This window comes from Vipera berus (assembly GCF_964194415.1).
Source record: "Vipera berus genome assembly, chromosome: 16".
Lineage (NCBI taxonomy): Eukaryota > Metazoa > Chordata > Lepidosauria > Squamata > Viperidae > Vipera > Vipera berus.
The window spans coordinates 9,449,977-9,468,997 of record NC_138219.1 but is presented as its reverse complement, the minus strand read 5'-3'; the positions used below and the strand labels follow the sequence as shown (position 1 = coordinate 9,468,997).

Genomic DNA, 19,021 nt, shown 5'->3' with positions numbered 1-19,021 from the left:
CTCTGTTAAATGGAGCTTTATAATAAAGTGGAATTAGCTTATCTGGTCATATGTCAACGAAAGCCCGATCACCCAGGCCAGAAGTATCTTAAAGAAAATTAAAATCATGGCGATTGCACCAACGTTTGTCACGTTCTGATCTGCCTGGTCAGACTGTGAGTTTGAGATGTAGAAGCCGTGATTTCTATTTCAGACTTTCCACTTCCACCTTGTGAGGTTTGGAGAAGGAGCAGAATTCCTCTCCAGGATTTGTGGCTAAATGCACTTGTGTGTGTGTGTAATGTTGTGTGTGTTAAATAATCATCGGCCTTTCCACCCCACGAATGTCTTTACTAGCTTCCCTTGCCGCTGTGTGATGCAGATCGAAACAGCTTCATTCTCTCTCTGCCTTCTTCTCCCTTGTTCAGGATCCTTGGAGATCTCCGACTGGTGGAGAATGGAGCATTCTATGAATGGCACGCTAGCTGAGAAGCACAGCCCCATAGATTATGGAGTCCAGATCCGGTTCATCAATGACCTGAAGGAACCCAGGAAGTCCCAAAAAGTCCGCCCCAAAGCAGCCAAGCCGGGTTCCTACGGCGTAGCGGTGCGAGTCCAGGGAATTGACGGTCAACCTTTTGTGGTCCTCAACAGTGGCGAGAAAGGGGGCGATTCCTTCGGGGTACAGATCAAAGGGGGAAACAAATATGAAAGGCCAGCTCAGAATCGGACTTTTGAGGAGACTCTTCCAGGCTCTCCCAGGGCTACCTCTTCATCCAAGGATCTTTCGGGATCCATCAGCTCCGACTCGGATCTTCCCGAAAACCCGTACGGGGCAAAACCGTCTCGATATGGTTCTCAGTGTAGCACCTCGGATGAGGAGCTAGGCCTACAACGAGTGCCCCAAGCAGATAGCTTGGATGGGATTCGCACGTCCCGTAGCAAGCCTTCCTCGGCTCCCCACAGCGGCTATCGGACACTGCCCCACAAAAAATCCATGGGGCAGCAGCTGCGGCGGACTCAGTCCCACAGCTCTTTGCTCGTTCCTGAACCGAGTGATCCTCCGGAGCTGAGCCCCTCTCGAGCGAATAACTCGGGTTATGTTTCCCGGTCCTCCTCTTCAGGGATCCGAGAAAGGGGTAGCGCTGCACGGAATCCCTCTCCCTCCAGGATCTCCAACCTTAGAGAATCCACCGCCACCAGCTTTTCTGGTTTGAGGCCGGTCCCCAAGCCCGTGTCCTCAGACACGGAGTCACCAGAGCCGACCCAACTGGTCCGGACCAACAACGGTGACATCGACACAAAGCCTCTGTCCTCCGTGGACTCCTTGATCCACAAATTTGATGGAAAGCCCCCACCGAGGGGCCGAGCCTCCCGCAGGACACGGGTCTCCCCCGAGAGCCATCAGCGCTCACGGAGCCTCGACGCAAGGGGCGCTTACCACGATACGGCTGACGGACGAGAACGAGAGAGCGACGGGCTCAAAGAGATAGCACGATCCTCTATCACTAAGCCGCTCGTTTCGGGGAATGCCCCGGGCAGTCGGGGAGCCGCTGGTCAAGTGATGAAGGAGAAGGAAGTGGAGAAGACCAAGAAGACCCAGGATTGGGTCAGCAAGAGCCTGGAGGAGCCCGGGACGGAGAAACAGGCCAGAAAGTCAGTCCAGTCTGATGTGCAGGTAATTTTGTGGACATCTTTGCTAGAGCCTCAGCTTCCCAATCAGTCCCGAGTCTCGTGCTGTCCAACCACGGTGGGAAAACCACGGTGCTTTCGATGATGGGACTTGTAGTCCAGTAGCATCTTTGTCGTCCCTTCATTCTGGGAGGTGGGTTACGAACTGCTGGACGCCAGCAAGGTTTCTACGGGGAGAAGCCTTCCCTCCCTGCCCATACGGCGGTCTCTAAAACACAGGGAGTCCTCCACTTGCAACAATTCACTTAGTGACCGTTCAAAGTTGCCATGGCACTGGGAAAAGTAACTTAGGACAACCGGTGCAGCCTCCCCGCGGTCTCGTGATCAAACTTCAGGCGCTTGGCAACTGACCCAGACTTACGATGGTTGCCGTGTCCCCAGGGGTCACCTGATCCCCTTTTGCGACCTTCTGATGGCTCTCTTCGGCCGTTGATAGCCCCCCCCAGACCCCCTTTGACTCACCCCGGTTGGGTTTAATTCTTCCAGCTGAAGTCCACCCCAGACCTCCTGAGGGACCAGCCAGGAAGCAGCGAATACACCAAGGAACTCATCTACAGCATCCTGAAGGACAGGTAAACCCGGAGAAGGCTGGAGCTGAGACTAAACCTGGTTGAGCTTCTGCCCAGCCGGCTTCCCAATTCCCATCTTAAACTCTTCCCCACCCCAGGACTAATCCCCCCCCCCAAACCAGCCGCTTTATTCAGGATAAGGTTGCGCAAACCTTCCTTGGGCGCTTTGGCCAATGTTGCTGAATTTGTCGGTGTGTCAATTTCAGGAGCAGCGAAAGTGACGCCTCGGCGAAGCGAAAAACCAACCTCATCTTTGAGAAAATCCAGGCGCTTGCGGTAAGTCTTCCCCCCACTCCCCAGATACACGCTGTGTTGCTGCCGGCACAGGGTCGTCCTCTTTGGAAACCATGAGGACTAGCCACTTGACACGAGGGTTTCTCTTAAGAAAACGGCCAACCCCGAGAAATGGGAGTTTGCCTTCTTTTCAGTATGGAAGAAAATTTGACTTCAAGCGTTTTTGTTTTCCTGGCTGGGGAGGAAGGCCATCCCTTCGTCGGAGCTGAGCGGGTCCAGGGTGGAGGTGACCGAAGCGAAGCCGAGTGTGGAAGAACCGGACAGCCGGACCAAGGTGGACAAAATATTCTTTATTTCTGGCTATCTGTGTCTCTATTTATCTATCCTATCTATATCTATCATCTCTATCTCGTCTATCTCTATATTATCTATATCGTCTATCTCTATCTGTATCGTCTGTATCTCGTTTATATATCTATTATCTATATCATCTATTTCTATCTGTCTCTATCATCTATCTATGTCATTTATATATTATCTATATCATCTATTTCTATCTCGATCTATATATCTTTATATATAAAATAATCTGAATGAATACATTTAAATAATTTAAATCCTAATTTAAGCGAATAAATTAAAAAGGGCGGGAAGAAGGATAAATACATGGGGGTTCCACGCAGGCACCCCAGAGGGTGGAGCCATCCCAGGAGAGTCCTCGGCACGGCCTTCCGTCCCGGCACCTCGAAATCCGGCTGCGGGAACTGGAGGAAGAATGCCAGCGACTCCGGGAAGCTTTTGAGAAGAAGAGCCGGGAGCTCCAGAGCACGGCGAAGGAGTGAGTGGGGGGCTGGCGGGGTGGGGGCGTCCAATGCTGTCCCTGTCCCCCTTCCGGGCTTCCCCCTGGTCTCAACACCCTGCCCGGAAAATCAGGAGCGCTCTCAATACGGCTAGTCCTTGCCTTAAAACTCTTTGTTTAGTGACCAAAGTTACAGCGCCACCGAAAACTAGGACTCGGGACGGTCCTTGCCCTTACGACCAGCGCAGCGTCCCCGTGGTCCCCGTGTGGTCACGTGATCTCCATTTGCGGCTTTCCCAGCCGGCTTCCCATGAGCAGAATTGGGGAGAGAAGCCGGTTTAGTTTCAACAGCCGCACAATTCACTTAACGTCCGTGGCAAAAAGGCTATAAAATTGGGCTCAGCTTAACGACCGCCGTGCTTGACTGTGGTTGTTAAGTTGAGGACCACCTGTAACTGGAATCAGGCTTCCGTCGTGCGAGAACCGACATGTCTCCAGGGTTCTTTTGCTTTCGATCAACGCCGGCTCTTCTTCCCTCTCCGGAAGGTTGAGGGACGTCCGAACGGTCAAGGAACAGCTGGAAGCCAAGCTGACCGACCTCGAGGACCAGCTGACGGAGATGCAGAAGGCCCTGGACCGGTTCCAAGAGCTCCGCGCGGGCAGCCCAGATCAGGACGCCTTGCTGAAGGTCAGCGGAGAGCCCCGAGTGGATGCAGCCAAAAACCTCCGGCCAGGCCAGGCCCAGAGAGTGACCTTTCTCCGTCTCTCCTCAGGAGCTGCTGGAGACCCGTGAAGACCTGGAGGAGATCTTGGTGGCCAAGCAGAAGCAGGAAGACCAGCTGCGCCAGAGGGAGCGCGAGTTGACCGCTCTGAAGGGGGCCCTGAAGGAGGAGGTGGCCAGCCACGACCAGGAGCTGGATCGCGTCCGGCAGGAGTGCCAGCAGGACATGGAGCAGTTGCGACGCAACATGGAGGACGTGTCGCAGGTGAGTGGCCTGCTCTGCCTCATCTGCAGGTGGAAGACCCCCACACCGCACGATGAAGGAGTCTCAGCCGACCTCTGGTTGACACGCTAGATCTTTTCCTGCAGAGATCTTCTGGCGGGGAAGAGCACGGTATCTTCTAGCCTTCAAGAGTGGTGACCACTAGACCAAGATCTAGGCCAAGAAAGGGACGTCACTCCCTGAGCATGGGAGCTCAAAAGTCTCCCATCTAGTTCCCAGGATGTCTAGGAGTGAAATGTTGATGGACCCTGTGATTATTCTCCAAACATGAGGTCCACCTGGTGTTTGAAGAAGATCTGGATTTGGGTTCTACCCCTTCTTTGTATCTGTGTGTTGGGTTTCTTCTGGGTAGGATCAAGCCAGCCTGGAGGCCGAGAGACAGAAGGTCAACACTCTGGTGAGGACCCTCCAGGCGGAGCTCCGAGAAAGCCAGGAGGAGGCCACTCACTGGAAGGAGATGTCCCAACGAAATAAGGAGGACCTCCGTAGTGTCAAACAAGAGTAAGTTAAGTCACCTTTCTGGCCCCTCTGTAGACCCCACCCCTCTTGGGCGGCTTTCCCTTTCAACCATCTTTAATCATCTTCAGGGGCTTCATGCATCTTGGCTGGTTCTTCAGCCCTTGTTCACGAGACGGTTTCAATTATGGTGTGGCGTTGCCTTTGACACCCCATCGCTGCCTTTAATTTGGCCGCTGTTGGGTTTCTGCCTCCCTTGTCGTTGATGTGTTGATGGCCTTCACCTCTTCCAGGCTGATGCAGGTCAAGGTGGAGCGCGAGGAGTTTGAGGAGGACCTGAAGGAGAGCCGCGAGCGCTTGGCAGCCGTGCGGAAAGAGATGGACCAGATCCGGAACCGTTCTACAGATGCCGAGGGGCTCCATGAGCTAAGAAAGGTGTGCTCAGCTGCAAAGACAAGGAACTAGGCTAGCGTTGCTCAGCCTCCACCATTTCAAGACGTGTGGGCTTCAACTCCCAGAATTCCCCAGTTTGCGTGGGAGTTGAAATTCACAGTTGCTGAGGTTGAGGTCCTTCAACTTTCTGGGGTGGTTCTGACTCATTTTCTCCTCGTGCTAGGAGCTCCGTGAGGCTCGGGAAGAGCTGCAGGACATGGTGGAGGAGAAGGAGGACCAACACAAGGTCCTACGCCTGCGGGAGAGTGAGATTGTTGACCTGAAGGAAAAGCTCAAAGATGAGGTTGCTTCCCGTACCCAGGTCCTTGAGGGACTAAACTTGAGGTTCCAAGAGAAGATGCAGCAGCTCCAGAAAGACTACGAGGAAGCATTTAAGGTAAGGAGGATCTTGGAAAGCCAATCTGGCTTTTCCAAACTGGTTCAGCGTCCAGCTTGTTGGTGAACCGTGATGGGAGAACCTGGTTGTCTTCGCCATCCCTTCCTCTTGTAGGCTAAGACAGCCTTGGAAGGTGAGAAGGAGGCCAGTGAGCAGACGCAGAAACTGGTGGAGTCCACCTTGAAGGAAACTCAGGAAGAGAACGATGACCTTCGTCGTAGGATCTTGGGGCTGGAGACCCAACTCAAGGAATACTACCATTTTGCTGACAGCTGGCAAGACGTGGAGACCAGGCTGAAGGAGAAGATTTTCAAGTTGGAGGTACTGGAAGGAGAAGCGGTCAACTTCTCAGCTTCTACTTTGAGTAGACAGTGCTCCATCTGTAGGCCCAGATCTGATGAGGGGGTCTCTTGCCCAGATGACCTCCAAATCCAGTTCTAAGGTTCTGTATGTACCCTTGAGCAGTAAAGGAGCTTCCTGCTCGGCTGGTCTCTTAGGTCCTGCCTCAGTTTCCCCTTTTTCCTTTCCTCCTCCTGCTTCCAGGCTGACCGCAAGCAGATGGAAGAGTCCGTGAACAACGCTGTGGATCAGGAACAGGACTTACTGCTGGCCAAGAGGTCCCTGGAGAGCCGTCTGGAGGAGGCCCAACGTAACCTCAATAAACTCACCCTGGAGCACCAGGACCTGAGTACTTCCTACCAGGAGGAGCTGAAGCAGAAGGAGATACTCAGGAGGACCAAAAATGATCTGGAAGAGGAGAAGAGACTGCTGGATAGAAGTATCGTGAAGCTGACCAAGGAGGTCAGTCTTGTTGAGGGGCATCAAATGGGTTCCCCCCAGGCTTAAAACCCATAGACTGAGTCTTCCCGAGATGCCACCTTGTAGACACAGGTGGGAATCGGCATCCCAGGTCCTCCAGCTCCCTCTCGGGCACCAAAAGTCTCTTCAGTTCATGGAAGGATAGGGCCAAGCCGATCCTGTGATGAACTGGGTGTCCTCTCCTTCTCCAGCTGAAGCAGATGGCCGAAGAGTCTCATCAGGCCCTCTCGGACTTGCAGTCCCAGCTGGAGGACTACAAGGAGAAGTCGCGCAAGGAGATCAGCGACTCCCAGAAACAGGCGAAGGACCGGAACGTGGAAGTGGAGAAGATGCAGTATGAATTGGGGAGATCCCAAGACGAGGTAGGTAGAAAAGATCTCTTCTTCTCTTTCTCTCTCTCTCTCTCATTTGCATCTCTCCTCTCTGTCCATCTCTCTCTATTTCTCCCCCCCCTCTCTCGTCTAGCCGTCTGTCCCTCCCTCCCTTTCTCTCTCGTCTGTCTGTCTGTCTCTGTCTATATCCCCCTTTCTCTCTCTCACTCTCGTCTGTATCCTATATCTATCTATCTATCTATCTATCTATCTATCTATCTATCTATCTATCTATCTATCTATCATCTATGTCTAGATCTGTCTATATCTCTGTCTCTATATATCTTTCTCCCATCTGTCTATATCTCTGTCTATCTCTATGTCTATCTATCTATCTATCTATCTATCTATCTATCTATCTATCTATCTATCTATCTATCTATCATCTATCTATCTATCTATCTATCTATCTATCTATCTATCTATCTATCTATCTATCTATCTTCTCTATCTTCTCTATCATCTGTTTATCTCTGTCTGTATCCATCCATCCATCCTTCCATTCCTCCTCCTCTTCTCCTTCCCAGCTGCTGCGTCTCAGACAAACCCTGCAGGACAGCCAGGCCGAGCGAGAGAACGCCCTCCTGGATAAGGAGCTCCTGGCCCAGCGACTCCGCAACCTGGAGCAGGAGGTGGAGACCAAGCGGCGATCCCAGGATGATCGATCCCGGCAGGTCAAAGCCTTGGAGGTTTGTACGGCCTCTGAACGGATCCCGCTCTCTCCTTTTGGGCGTAGCTACAGCTAGTCCTCAACTTACAACCAGAGTCGGGACCAGAATATCCGTCACTAAGTGAGACAGAGGTGAAGTAAGTCATGCCCGATTTTACAGCTTGTTTTGCTGCCATCATTACTTCCACCCACCAGCAGAGGTCAGTGTCTGCTCTCAGACTAGCCCCCCTATGGTGAAACTCTGCGCTATACTAACCAGTTTTTGCAATAACCCCAATTAATTTTGCCTGTGTTTCCTTCCCAGAAAAAAGAAAATGCTGGGGACGACATTTTTCGTACTGCAAAACTTTGCATTTCTCTAGAAGAAAAATAAAGATTTTTCTTCCCTGTTAAGGAAGGCAGCCAGTTCCATTTGATAAAACCCAACATATAACAGCGACTTTTTCCCCTGTGTTTTTAAGCGCCCAGCTAAGCCCCAGCTAAGCCCATCCCCTGTGTTTGCAGGATAAAGCCAAGCGCCTGGAAGTGGAGCTGGATGAGGAACGCAATTCGGTGGAGCTTTTGACCGAGAGGATCAACCGATCCAGAGATCAGGTGAGCCCTGTTCGGCATTGAAAGTCACAAATCCTTGGTACCTCGGTGGTTGCAAAACACAGAATCTTTTAGCCAGGGTCAGGTCATTGCCGTCCATTTATATTGTTCCAGAATCAATTAGACAAACGCCTGGCCTGCCGTTGGTTTACAAGCAATAAGAGAAAAATACCGGGCTTGCATTACACCAGCGAGCTTCGGCATTTACCGCTCAGCCTCTTTTGTACAAAATCTGCAGGGCGCGTCAATGCAGATTGAGGCTGTGTCTGTCAGTGTGTTTAAATCCCTTCTCATCCCTTCCCAGCCCTTCCCAGAGCTGTCAGGGCCTATATTTAGTTTTCTGCAAGGCTGTCGTTTCCCTGCCTTTTACAGCAGTGTCACCCAAGCAGTCTGGGGAGGGGAAAAAAAACAACAGAACAAGCAAAATATGTTATTACTGAGATTTGCAAGCGTCTAGACAATTTTTAGCGTAAATATTGTCACGGAGCCATCTTGCAGAGGGAGGGCTGGGTTGGGCTTAAGATCAAATGCATTTGTAACATAAGTGGGATTCGAACTGGGGCCCCCCTGGTTTCCAGCTGAGGTTTCTGGCTGCCAAGGGGCCCAGTTGTTACATTAACAGGGGCTAAAAGAAAGCCGCATGGTTTTGTGCAAGACTGGTGGAAGAAAACAGGTCTAGAAATACTTTCCAGATCCCAGAGGAGCCTCCCCATTCAGGAGCAGTATATCACCACGTGGTTTCAGTTGGCACCTTGCTGTCCTGGGGGAAGACATACCTCAATTTCTTGGGCTGCTCCCTGAAAGAAGTAAGAAAGCTCTTCAGGACCAGCCTTTGACCCTTACTGGTGTCTTAATTTGAATGGAGCCTCAGTGTACAGGAGCAGTCTACCTTTGAGCAGAAAATGCCGGGAGATCATGGTTTGGGGAGGCATCTGGTCAACCAGGATAGGCACCCGGTGGCCAGATTTAAGTTTATGCCCTCCCCCTTCTTTCTCTCTTTCCTCCCTCCCTCGGAGATCGACCAACTACGAGCTGAGTTGCTGCAGGAGCGGTCCACCCGCCAAGACCTGGAGTGCGATAAAGTTGCTTTGGAAAGACAGGTAAGTCTGACAGGAGGGCAGAGCAGAGATTTCAGGCAGTCCTCGACTTACGACTGTTCCTTTAGCGACTGTTTGAAGTTACGACACCACTTATGGCTGGTCCTCACACTTACGACCGTCGCAGCCTCCCTGCAGTCACGTGATCACATTCAGACATTGAGCAACTGGCATATATTTACAATGTTTGCAGCGTCCCAGGGTCATGTCATTGCCATCCAGAATAGAGCCTCCCAGGGTAGGAGTAGTCTATCTCTATGCGCGGAGGACCGCTGAAGGGGCTTAAAAGCTTTCCAGCCAGGATCGGCTCCTGTTTGCACGACAACTTAGTAACAACCAGTGGATTTTTTTTCAGGCCAAAGTTTAACCTGGATTTGTGCTTAAGTCAGCTTTGCCTTTCGAGAAAATGCCTCGTCTGGGCTTTTAACCCAGTTAAACAGGACAAGATGGCTTGTTTTCTTAAGCCTGTCTGGTGCTGGTATGTTGGAAGCAGACAATTTTTATTTGATGGAAGTTGCACCAACCCCAAAACGGCCACTTTTCTTAGCCCCACTTTTTTTTGCAATGTCTCTGAGCAATTAGCAAGCTTCCGGACTCAACAGCACATCTCTTCAGATTTCCTTTTTTCTTTTCTTTGGGCAGGGCGGGGGGGGGGGAGAACAGCATTGTTTGATTTGCAAGCCAAAACCTTTCCCTTTCAAACAACACAAAATTCATTTTCCACCCGGCCACTTTTTAGAAGCCCTAAAACAGGTACAATGCTCCCCCCCCGCTCCCGGTTCACCGAATTATGAAATTCGTTAAAGTTTAGCTTCTGCGGAGGCCCAGATTCGGCTTCTTTCACAGTTTTTCAGTGCAATGGTTGCATTTTTATTTATTTAATTTTTTTTGCTCTCCATGCGGTAGATCAACCCCAGCAAGTCTGAACTCGGCAGGAAGATGTTTACGGCCCCTTGAGAGACTCAGCGCAACCCTTTAAAAGGGGGGAAAAAAGCCTCCCCCCACCCCACCCCCTTTGTTCCACCTGGCCCTGGTTCACTGCAAAAAGAAAATAATGGCTGTTATATAACTCAGCAGAAGAAAAAGATTTTTTTCCCCTTCTTTACTAGGCAGAGAACAATTACACAACCTTACACTTTGATTTTAGCCTCGCCGTTTGTAATCACGACGTCCTGACTCAGCCAAAATTTTCAGTTTCCTACTTCTGACGTGGCCATCTATGCATTTTGCGGCCTCTGAGCCCGTCTTGATTGGCCGGCACGCTCTACTCGGTGGAATGACTTTGAATCACTCCAGCCAGTGAGCCCAGCTGCACCGAGCAAAATAATATTTGATTTATTTATCACTTTTTTTTTAACGGCCCATTTCCCTCACAGAGGGGATGGGAGAGCTGTGTGGTTTAGAAGAGGGAAAAAAAAAGGTTTCAGGGAAGAAGAATCACTCACTTCCTTGGTATTTTCAGGATCCGCCTCGGCCTCCAAGTTGGGGTTCGTCTTGCAAAAAGTTTCTGTTTCTGCAGAGAAAGGAAAAATAAGTCTTGTAGCTGGTCAGAAAGTGTGGGGTGTCCTGGGGGGGGGGAGAGGAGAATCTTGGCTTCCCTCCTGATTTTAGCATTTTCCCATTTTCAAGAAAGGGAAACGGCGCTGGGGGTTTGAGCCGTAACGCTTCCCAGGTAGAGTAGACAGAAAAAACAACCAGATAAGTTAATTCTCTTTTATTGTAATGCTGCATTATTTATTTATTTTTATTTATTAGATTTATATACCGCCCTTTCCCGAAGGACTCGGGGCGGTTTACAGGGTATTTAAAAACCAAACCAATACAAAATACAAAAGTTAAAAAAACAATTTAAAAAGATTAAATTGTCCCTAAAAATAAAAACCCCAGTTAAAAATTCTCAGCCTGGGCCGGAGAGCTCAAAGAGCCAGGTCTTCAGGTCCCGGCGGAATGAACGAAGGTCAGGGGCAGTCCGCATTAACGGTCTGAAAGTGTCTCTTGCTGCTCTTTGCCAGAACAAGGACCTTAAAAGCCGGCTGACCAGCAACGAAGGGCTGCAGAAATCCAGCGTCAACGTCTCCCAGCTGGAATCGCGGATCCAGGACCTCCAGGAGAAGCTCCTGGCGGAAGAGAGGTAGGCCTGGCGCTTGGAACGGCTGAGAAACATTTCTCCAGCAGCCTTGGTGCTCACCCGAGGCCAAGGCCAGGAGACGAGGAAGTCCTCACAATTGGAGAGGATTTAATTCCCTAAAGTGGCCACTTCATCACGAAAGCCAAGGATGTGGTTCCTTCCCTCTCTGTAATAATTGCCTGCTCCGGTTCACACGTGATAAATCTTGTGTGGTTGGTCCTGGAAAGCTTCCCTGGACCACATCCAGCCTGAAACGCGGCTTGTCCTCCCTGGGGCCATTTTGTCCGGCGGCTGGGAGGGCCCGGGAATGACCGCTGTGGCTGCTGTGTCTACAGGGAGAAGGCAGTCCTGCTCTCCTCCAATCGGAAGCTGGAGAGGAAGGTGAAGGAGCTGAGCATCCAGATCGACGAGGAGAGGCAGCACGTCAACGACCAGAAGGACCAGGTGAGGACCTGGCGGTGGTGGCTCCTCTGCTCTTCTCCTCCTGGGAAGACGGAGACGCTTCCTGAGGCTGGTTGTGAGCCGTGTCCAAACTCTCAAATGAGGCTTGGAAAGGATTCGATCCCCAGCAGCTGAAAGGTCCCTGAGATGGGGATCAAGGAACTGGCCATCTGTTCAAGATCTGAAGAAGGTAGGAGGGTTGCTTTGGGCCAAGTCACCTCTGGTGTTGGCTTAATGTGTGGTGTCCACCAGGCGGGATGGCTTGTTCAACCCAATCTCGCTTCGCGCGATAGACAATCTCAGCCTGCTGGAGGCCCGTAATGTCCAACACAGGCCATCTGACTCTGATGCAGAACTTCTGGTCTTCCAGAAGTCACCCACCTAAGAAGCTCGGCCCGAGAGCATGCTGGGAATTGTAGTTTCAGCAACCATGGGCGAGGGAGGTAAGGAGTCTCCAACCCACCTCTCCGCTTTGGGGGCCAACTCTCAGCCTGGGCGCTTTCTTCCCCTCCCTTGCCAAGCTGAGCTTGCGGGTCAAGGCGCTGAAGCGGCAGTTGGACGAGGCAGAGGAGGAGATCGAGCGGCTGGAGGCGGCACGCAAGAAGGCCCTGAGGGAGCTGGAGGAGCAGCACGAGAACAGTGAGCAGCTCCAGAGCCGCGTCAAAGCCCTGGAGAAGGACCTCTGGTGAGCAGAGCGGGCCACTGGGGCTCCGCCTTTCTTGGGCGTCTGTCCATCCATCCACCCGCCTATCTGTCCACCTATCTGTCCATGCATCCATCTACCTACTACCTGTCTATCATCCACCCATTCATCCACCAACCTACTTGGTTGTCCATCATTGGTCTGTCTGTCTTTCCACCCACCACCCATCTATCTACCTGTCCATCCATCCATCCATGTCTCCATCCATCTTCCGGCTTGGCTGTCCATCATAGATCCGTCTGTCCATCCACTTTCCTACCTGCCTACTTGTTTATCCCTCTGTTCCTTCTCCCATCTGTCCATCCATCCGGAAGCGACGGATAACCTGTTTTTCCACAGGCTGAAAGCTGTAGATTCCTTAACAAGCACAATTTGAAGCACCACCCCCAAAATGCAGTCCCTGGGCTTCGCCACTCCTGGGTTAAGATGGAAATCTGTTGTGGTTGCAGACAGAACCTCCTCGCACAGGGGCAGTGTATCCCAGACTATCTGACCACAATGATATTTGGAAGCCGATAATGTTGGACCTTCCCTTCCCTCCCTCCCTTTCGTGCCCAGGAGGGTGTTCATCGTCCTGGTTTCCCCACTTGACCAGCCCCCCCCCCTGTTTTTTGCCTCCAGGCGCAAGGCGGCGCGCTCAACAGCCGAGTCCTCTCTCCGGGATGACCAGCTGAGTTCGGACGAAGATTTGGACAGCGCTTACGGCCCGTCCTCCATCGCGTCGCTGCTGACGGAAGGAAACCTCCAGACCAGCTCCTGTTAAGGCCCTTGCGGGGTTTGTTTGGATGCTCTCTAAGGATCCCACAGGAACTTTGCTAAACCCATGGTGGGGTGGGGTCCCTGCCCCAGAGGGGGAAAGTTTCTCGCCAGTGGGGTCTCCAAAGCAACTGACCGCTTGATTTAAAAAACAGAATGGAGGGAAGAGTTTTATTTTCGGTCACTACGGGAAGGAAAAACAGAGCTGCAAGTCTCTCAAAGAAAATCTGAGTGTTATTTAGTTTTTTTTAAAAATCTGGTTCTCAGGGCATTGAGTGATTAAATAACAGAGCCTCCTTTTAAATATATATATATTATATATGTTTTGTATATAGGGCCAATAAATGTATGTACATCGGGTTGCATGGAGATGGCGACGGGTGTGCGATGATATTGCAGAACAATCCAGAACGGTGAAAATGGCATCTTGTTGCATGGAATTGAAACGAAAGGGGTCTTTCTTCATCCTGGCCTGTTCAAGTCCCTCTGGAAGAAATATTTGCGGTGTCCCCAACTGTCTTTTTCCTGTACTGGCTTGGCTTTTGTTCCTCCCCCAGATGTCTCAACCAGAGGTGGCCTTCCAGATGTGTCTGAATCCCAAACTCCTTCAGACCACTGGCTGGAGATCTGGTGGCAGGTAGTTCCACAGGATCTGCCCCTCTTGACTTTTTCCTGCTCTGTTTTTCTCTTGTCCTTGTTCAAAGGAGTGCCTTTCCAACCTTCTTCTCCAGGAAAAAAAAAAGATAATTTTCAGTGGACAACTAGAGGTCACGTAGACCATCCCACTAAGAAGCGGTGAGCAATTTTGGCACACACACACACACAGGAGGACAAATCCTTCTCTGGCCAATTCCTGGTATTTTCTTACCGTTAAACCAGCCAGGATTAGATCAAGGATTGTGGAGAGTAGCAAAGAACCGGTTGTGCTTCCGTCCATCTTACACTCAGATTGGTGACACTAATCTAATTTATGCAAACACCCCCCCCCCCAGTTTTAATCTGCAGCTTGTGTGTCTTTATGATTTGGGGTGTGCTCTACAGACAACACCTCTTGTTTTACGGCTCGACAAGATTCAAGTAATCTTTATGAAATTGCCATCTTTGGTGCCCTTCCACAAAAGGGCCCATCAGATGCTTTCCGCAGTCTGATATTTGGGAACAAGTCCCATCGTTCATGCCTCCAAGCCCACAGGCCAATGGGACTCGGAACCGACGTCCGGAGGGCACCTGGTTGCAGAAGGCACCCTCCTGAAGACGTGGGAAGGTGGTCAAATCTCCCCAGTTAGAAGGAAGTTGTGAAAACAAGACCGCAGCAGAGTCAAACTCCATTCTGCTGCAATTGCTGCTGGGTTCAGCAACATAATCGAGAAGGGGAAAATGGAAGAAAAAAAATTAAACCCCGTTTTTACAATTCTCTCTAACTGGAGCACCACGCAGCATCTCTTTTGGAGGCAGGACTGCAGCTTGGATACTAGATTGGCTATTTTTAAAGCTTTTCTCCGTCTCTCTTGTTTGAGAACGTCGCGGTTGCAGCAATGAAATTTTTCCCTCCGGTGTTTTTCCAATCCCGAGTTGTGTTTTCATGGCAAAGAGGCAACCCATCCACCTCGGCGTGTCGACAGCTCCTTGGCATCCCTGCGTGATCTGGATTCCTGTCTGGTGAGGCTGGTTTTCAACATGCCAGTGAGCTGGCAGAGAAGCATCTGGCCGCTTTTGCAAACTCCTGCAGCGTTACCAAATTTATTTTTTCCAGGGCTGCTTCCTCGGTTGTCTCTCCTGGAACCCACCTCAGGTTCTGCAAAAATCACCTCTCCAGGCCACGCCTGGCACCAAGTGCCTTATTGTCAGAGCAGAGGACACTCGTGTGTGTGTGTGTGTGTGTGTGTGTGTGTTTCCCAGCTGGTTGGCCGGGACCAGGCTCGGAAACACGGCAGGGGACAGATCCGTAAGTCGGGACTGGCTAAATTGCAGCTTGCGTTGTGTTCCCAAAGAAGCATGAGTGGGATTTAAAAGACCCAAGAGACCCAAAACAGAAGGATGGAGGGCTGTTCCATTTGCAGGCTGATAGTTGTGAGGCCGGCAACTCGCGTTTGACGCTGGAGGTAAACTGGACCTTATTCAGAGATGGCCTTGGAGGAAAAAAAGTCATTTTTCCCCAGCTTTGAATGGTTGAGCTGAATCCTGGGGGGAGATGGACCCCCTGTTAGCCCTCGCCATTCTGATTCCTAAGGCAGGTTTGGGGTGGGGGTTGCAAAAACTCCTTAAGATTTTGCTGAAACAATACCTTCTCATGCTAGCGGGGTAAATGCTAAGAAAGACTTCTTAAAATCTTATTTCCCCGAAAGATTTTGGAAGCAAGACCCACGTTGCGGTCTGGATTCACACTTGGAGACCTCAGGAAAACGCCACAAGTGAGCCCAGAACAGCACTTGTGAATCCACGATTTTCTACCCCCTGCCAAAGTGAGGCTTGTTCTGCAAACTCTCAAAACCCGGTTTGAAAAGTCGGTTTACGAGAGACGCCTTTCTGTTCCTCCTCGGTTACCGGCAAGGAATCTTTTGCTCGGGCAAACCCTGATGGCTGCAACATTGCGGTTAGATTGCTGGTGGTGCGTTTTGGATTCTGGCATGTCCGCCGCACGGCACGGATGCTTTGAAGTTGCATTGCGGTTTAGTAGATGAGTTGACCCACAAGTCATAGCTAGCTTCTTGGAAACGCCTGTGGTCTGTTTGGCAAGTCCCAGTGACTTCTTCATGAGGACATCGACATGCCAAATTAACTAGAATCTTTTCTGTCCTCAAGTTTCTGGTGGGTTTCGAGTTTGGCCTTGACCCCTTTGAGATAGGATGGTCAACCGTTCACGTTTAAGGTGAGCAAAACTCTGGAGTTGACAATGTTGTGTCGTTGTGGTCTCCCTTCCAATCACCTAAGTTTAGGCCAAGGATGGTTGCAATAGAATTTTAAGCCAGGGGTGTCCAGCTTTGGTAACGTTGAAGACTTGCGGACTTCAACTCCCAGAATTCCCCAGCCAGCATGGCTGGCTGGGGAATTCTGGGAGCTGAAGTCAGCAAGTCTTCAACGTTGCCAAAGTTGGACACACACTTGTTTTAAGCCACTGCTGGCAATTCCACTTCTGCAAACAACAATTAATTGGATTAAATCTGGAATCCAAATCAGTAGGAAGTATTGGGGGCTTCATCAAGGAATAATGGACCTCTGGGGATTTTCCCAATGAAACCAACTCTATCCACAAGCCTAGCTCCAAAACTTTCCCTTTATTTCATTTCCTACTTGTATTCTTTTTATGGCAAGGACACCAATAGTTCGCGGAGAGGGGATATATATATATATATTATTTTCTGGTCTCGAACGAAAATCAAAAACCCTTGTATGTTGATTTTTTTTTTCAAATAAAAGAGCTATATTTATCGAATTACTTGGCCACTGCTCCTTATTCTTGTGCTCGGATTCAGGTCCTTGCTGGATTAGCAGCTGGAAAAGGATTTCCCATCGTAAGAGAAGTTGAGATCCCCCCCCCCCCCCGCTTACTAAATTCCTTTAAGGAAATTTTCTTTTCTTTGGGGTTAATTGCAATTTTTTTCCACACAGCCAAGAGGCCTCTGATTCTACCTCTCCATCCCATAACGTCTCTTCTGCATTTCCACATTTGGCGTCCTTCCTTTCCCACTTTTATACAATCCTAAATTTGTACAACATCATTTGATTCCAAAGAATGTTTTCTGCCTCTAAAACTTCCTTTCTCTTTGTAATACCCAGATATTATCTCAGTCCCCACCCAGCAGCTATTTCTGGAAATCCAATTTATCCTTGCCCAAATATTTTTATCCACCGCTCCGTTTTTATCACTTGCAGGTGGCTTTTCATTTACCACCTCCCTTTGCGGTTTCTGGCTGAGCCTCGCGGCAACCACAAAAAAAGTATTAAATTCCCGTTTTCCCACCCAATTTCCTGGCAATCCTTTTATCCATGAGTTGCTCTCAGAGCAAAGTTGCTGATGTAAAAATTCGACTTTGCAGAAAACAGCTGTTGAGTTGAGCGCCCAAGACTACAAACCACAGCGTCGTCGTGAGGTCTTGCACTCAGAAAAGATTTTTTTTAAAAAAAAGTTGCATTCATACCCAGAACAAAACCATCCTCAATTTGACCGCTGCCTTCAGTTTGGTGTCTCAAACCAATTATTTATTTTATTAGATTTTTTTTTAAAAAAATCCCACTGTTATGATTTAGCTTGGTCTTTGGCTTACTAACCATGGTTTATGGGCTGAAGGCGCCCAGGAGGTGGGGATTTTTTTCCAACAAGCCATCATCAAGCCATCTTTGACTTTAAACTAACCTCCCAAGCCAGTTTGTGCCTCTGAGAATGGGCAGAGTTCTTATGCTGGGTGCAGGCGAGAGAGAGAGAGGGTTGCCTCATCTTGAATGGGGTGGATTGAGGCAAGATAACAGAATAACGGAGTTGGAAGGGACCTTGGGAGGTCATCTAGTCCAACCCCCTGCTCAAGCAGGAGACCCTGTCCCATTTCGGATAAATGGTTGTCCAGTCTCTTCTTAAAAACCTTGGAGCAGCCACAACTTCTGGAAGGAAGCCGTTCCACGGATGCCCTCAAGGGTTCCCACTTCCCATTCCTGCTGCTGACTCATACAGTGGCTACACGAGACCCGTGGCCTCAGTTTCCTTTCCGTGAAACACAAACAGAAGTGAGTCACAGCTCAAGCGCATTCCTTCCCGGATACGTTGGTGAACTTTCGGGCTGGTTGTCAGACACTTTAAGATGCCAGCTTTAATCTAGGCTAGAGAGACTTCCAGATTTTTGCTTCCCTTCTTAAGCCGCTTATTAGGTTGAAACCATCGTTCTGCAGATGGTGGGGAGGAAGATTGACACCTGTTTGAGCGGCTTCCTTTTTTTCCCCTTTGGGCAGGAAAGAGGAAAAATAAATGCATCCTTCTTCGTTCTTGGCTTTGATGAATTAAAGACGGGGAGAAAAAAATATCCTGCAGAAAAAATGACGCAGTGAATTCTTTTTCAGCTATGTGTGTCGTTGAAACTTTTAAACGAGGAGGTTAAAAATGAATGCAAACTAACATCAAGAAAGGAGAGGGGGTAAAGCCCCAAAATCAAAACCCTCATACGTCGATTTTTTTAAAAAAAATATTTTATAATAGGCGGAAAAAGGTGAAGCGAAAGAAAATAGATGCGTAGGAATGGCTTCCCATCTTTGCAGCAGTTATAAGCAAAAAAAAGTTTAATTTTTCATTTTGAAGTTATTATTATTATTATTATTATTATTATTATTATTATTATTATTATTATTATTTATTAAATTTATATACCGCCTTTCTCCCGGAGGACTCAGGACTCAAGTTATATTCTTTCCATCATCTCTCCTGCCTAATCACCCAATAAATAAGTTATTTTTATGCAAAAATAAAGTGCATAAAAACGACGCAAGGGAATTCCAAAGGAAAATGGCATTTACACCTAGAATCTGGAGTTACACCCAAAGAAATTGGGGCAACACCCCTCCCAAAAAATGATTGAAAGCTATTTTCCGCCCTTCAAATGAATCTTAATTCATACCATTGATACATTAATTAATAAAAATTAGTAAAATTTGCCGCTTTAAGAGGGGACCAAAAGATCGTAATTAGATCTAGATCTATCCACCATATGAAATGAAGCCGCCATGTATAGGAGTAGTGTATCTTTGCAGGTTAGAGAGCACACAAAAAAAGGCCATTGTCCTCACATCCTGCTGGCAGGCACGCAGGTGTTGCCCAATTAGCCATTTCTCTGATTAGATCACCTTGATCTTTGCTTTAGAACAGAAGCACCAGGTAAATTCTGCAACAGGTTTAATGAC

General features: G+C 49.4%; 1 protein-coding gene across 2 annotated transcripts; it reads left to right on the top strand.

The window, feature by feature from the left end:
* Nucleotides 1-412: 412 nt before the first annotated feature.
* CGN (cingulin) lies at nt 413-16,565 on the top strand. 2 transcript variants are annotated; one of them, XM_081340585.1, is made up of 21 exons: nt 413-1,657; nt 2,158-2,243; nt 2,447-2,516; nt 2,722-2,808; nt 3,158-3,312; nt 3,820-3,961; nt 4,047-4,259; nt 4,630-4,778; nt 5,027-5,168; nt 5,350-5,562; nt 5,677-5,883; nt 6,106-6,363; nt 6,573-6,743; nt 7,280-7,441; nt 7,927-8,016; nt 9,030-9,113; nt 11,123-11,241; nt 11,574-11,682; nt 12,201-12,364; nt 13,004-13,157; nt 13,474-16,565. In XM_081340585.1, the coding sequence occupies exons 1-20, from the start codon at nt 437-439 to the stop codon at nt 13,143-13,145; spliced, it is 3,984 nt and encodes a 1,327-aa protein (XP_081196711.1). In that variant the 5' UTR covers nt 413-436; the 3' UTR covers nt 13,146-13,157; nt 13,474-16,565. The 2 variants fall into 2 exon arrangements, with proteins under 2 accessions (XP_081196711.1, XP_081196710.1); XM_081340584.1 differs by lacking the exon at nt 13,474-16,565 and having other exon boundaries at nt 13,004-13,305.
* Nucleotides 16,566-19,021: the final 2,456 nt, after the last annotated feature.

Bases quoted from the DNA above. Each gene is read 5' to 3' on its own strand.
- CGN (XM_081340585.1), top strand. From the start codon at position 437: ATGGAGCATTCTATGAATGGCACGCTAGCTGAGAAGCACAGCCCCATA. The intron at 2,809-3,157 runs GTGGACAAAATA...GGTTCCACGCAG, and splicing joins AACCGGACAGCCGGACCAAG to GCACCCCAGAGGGTGGAGCC. The intron at 8,017-9,029 runs GTGAGCCCTGTT...CCTCCCTCGGAG, and splicing joins TCAACCGATCCAGAGATCAG to ATCGACCAACTACGAGCTGA.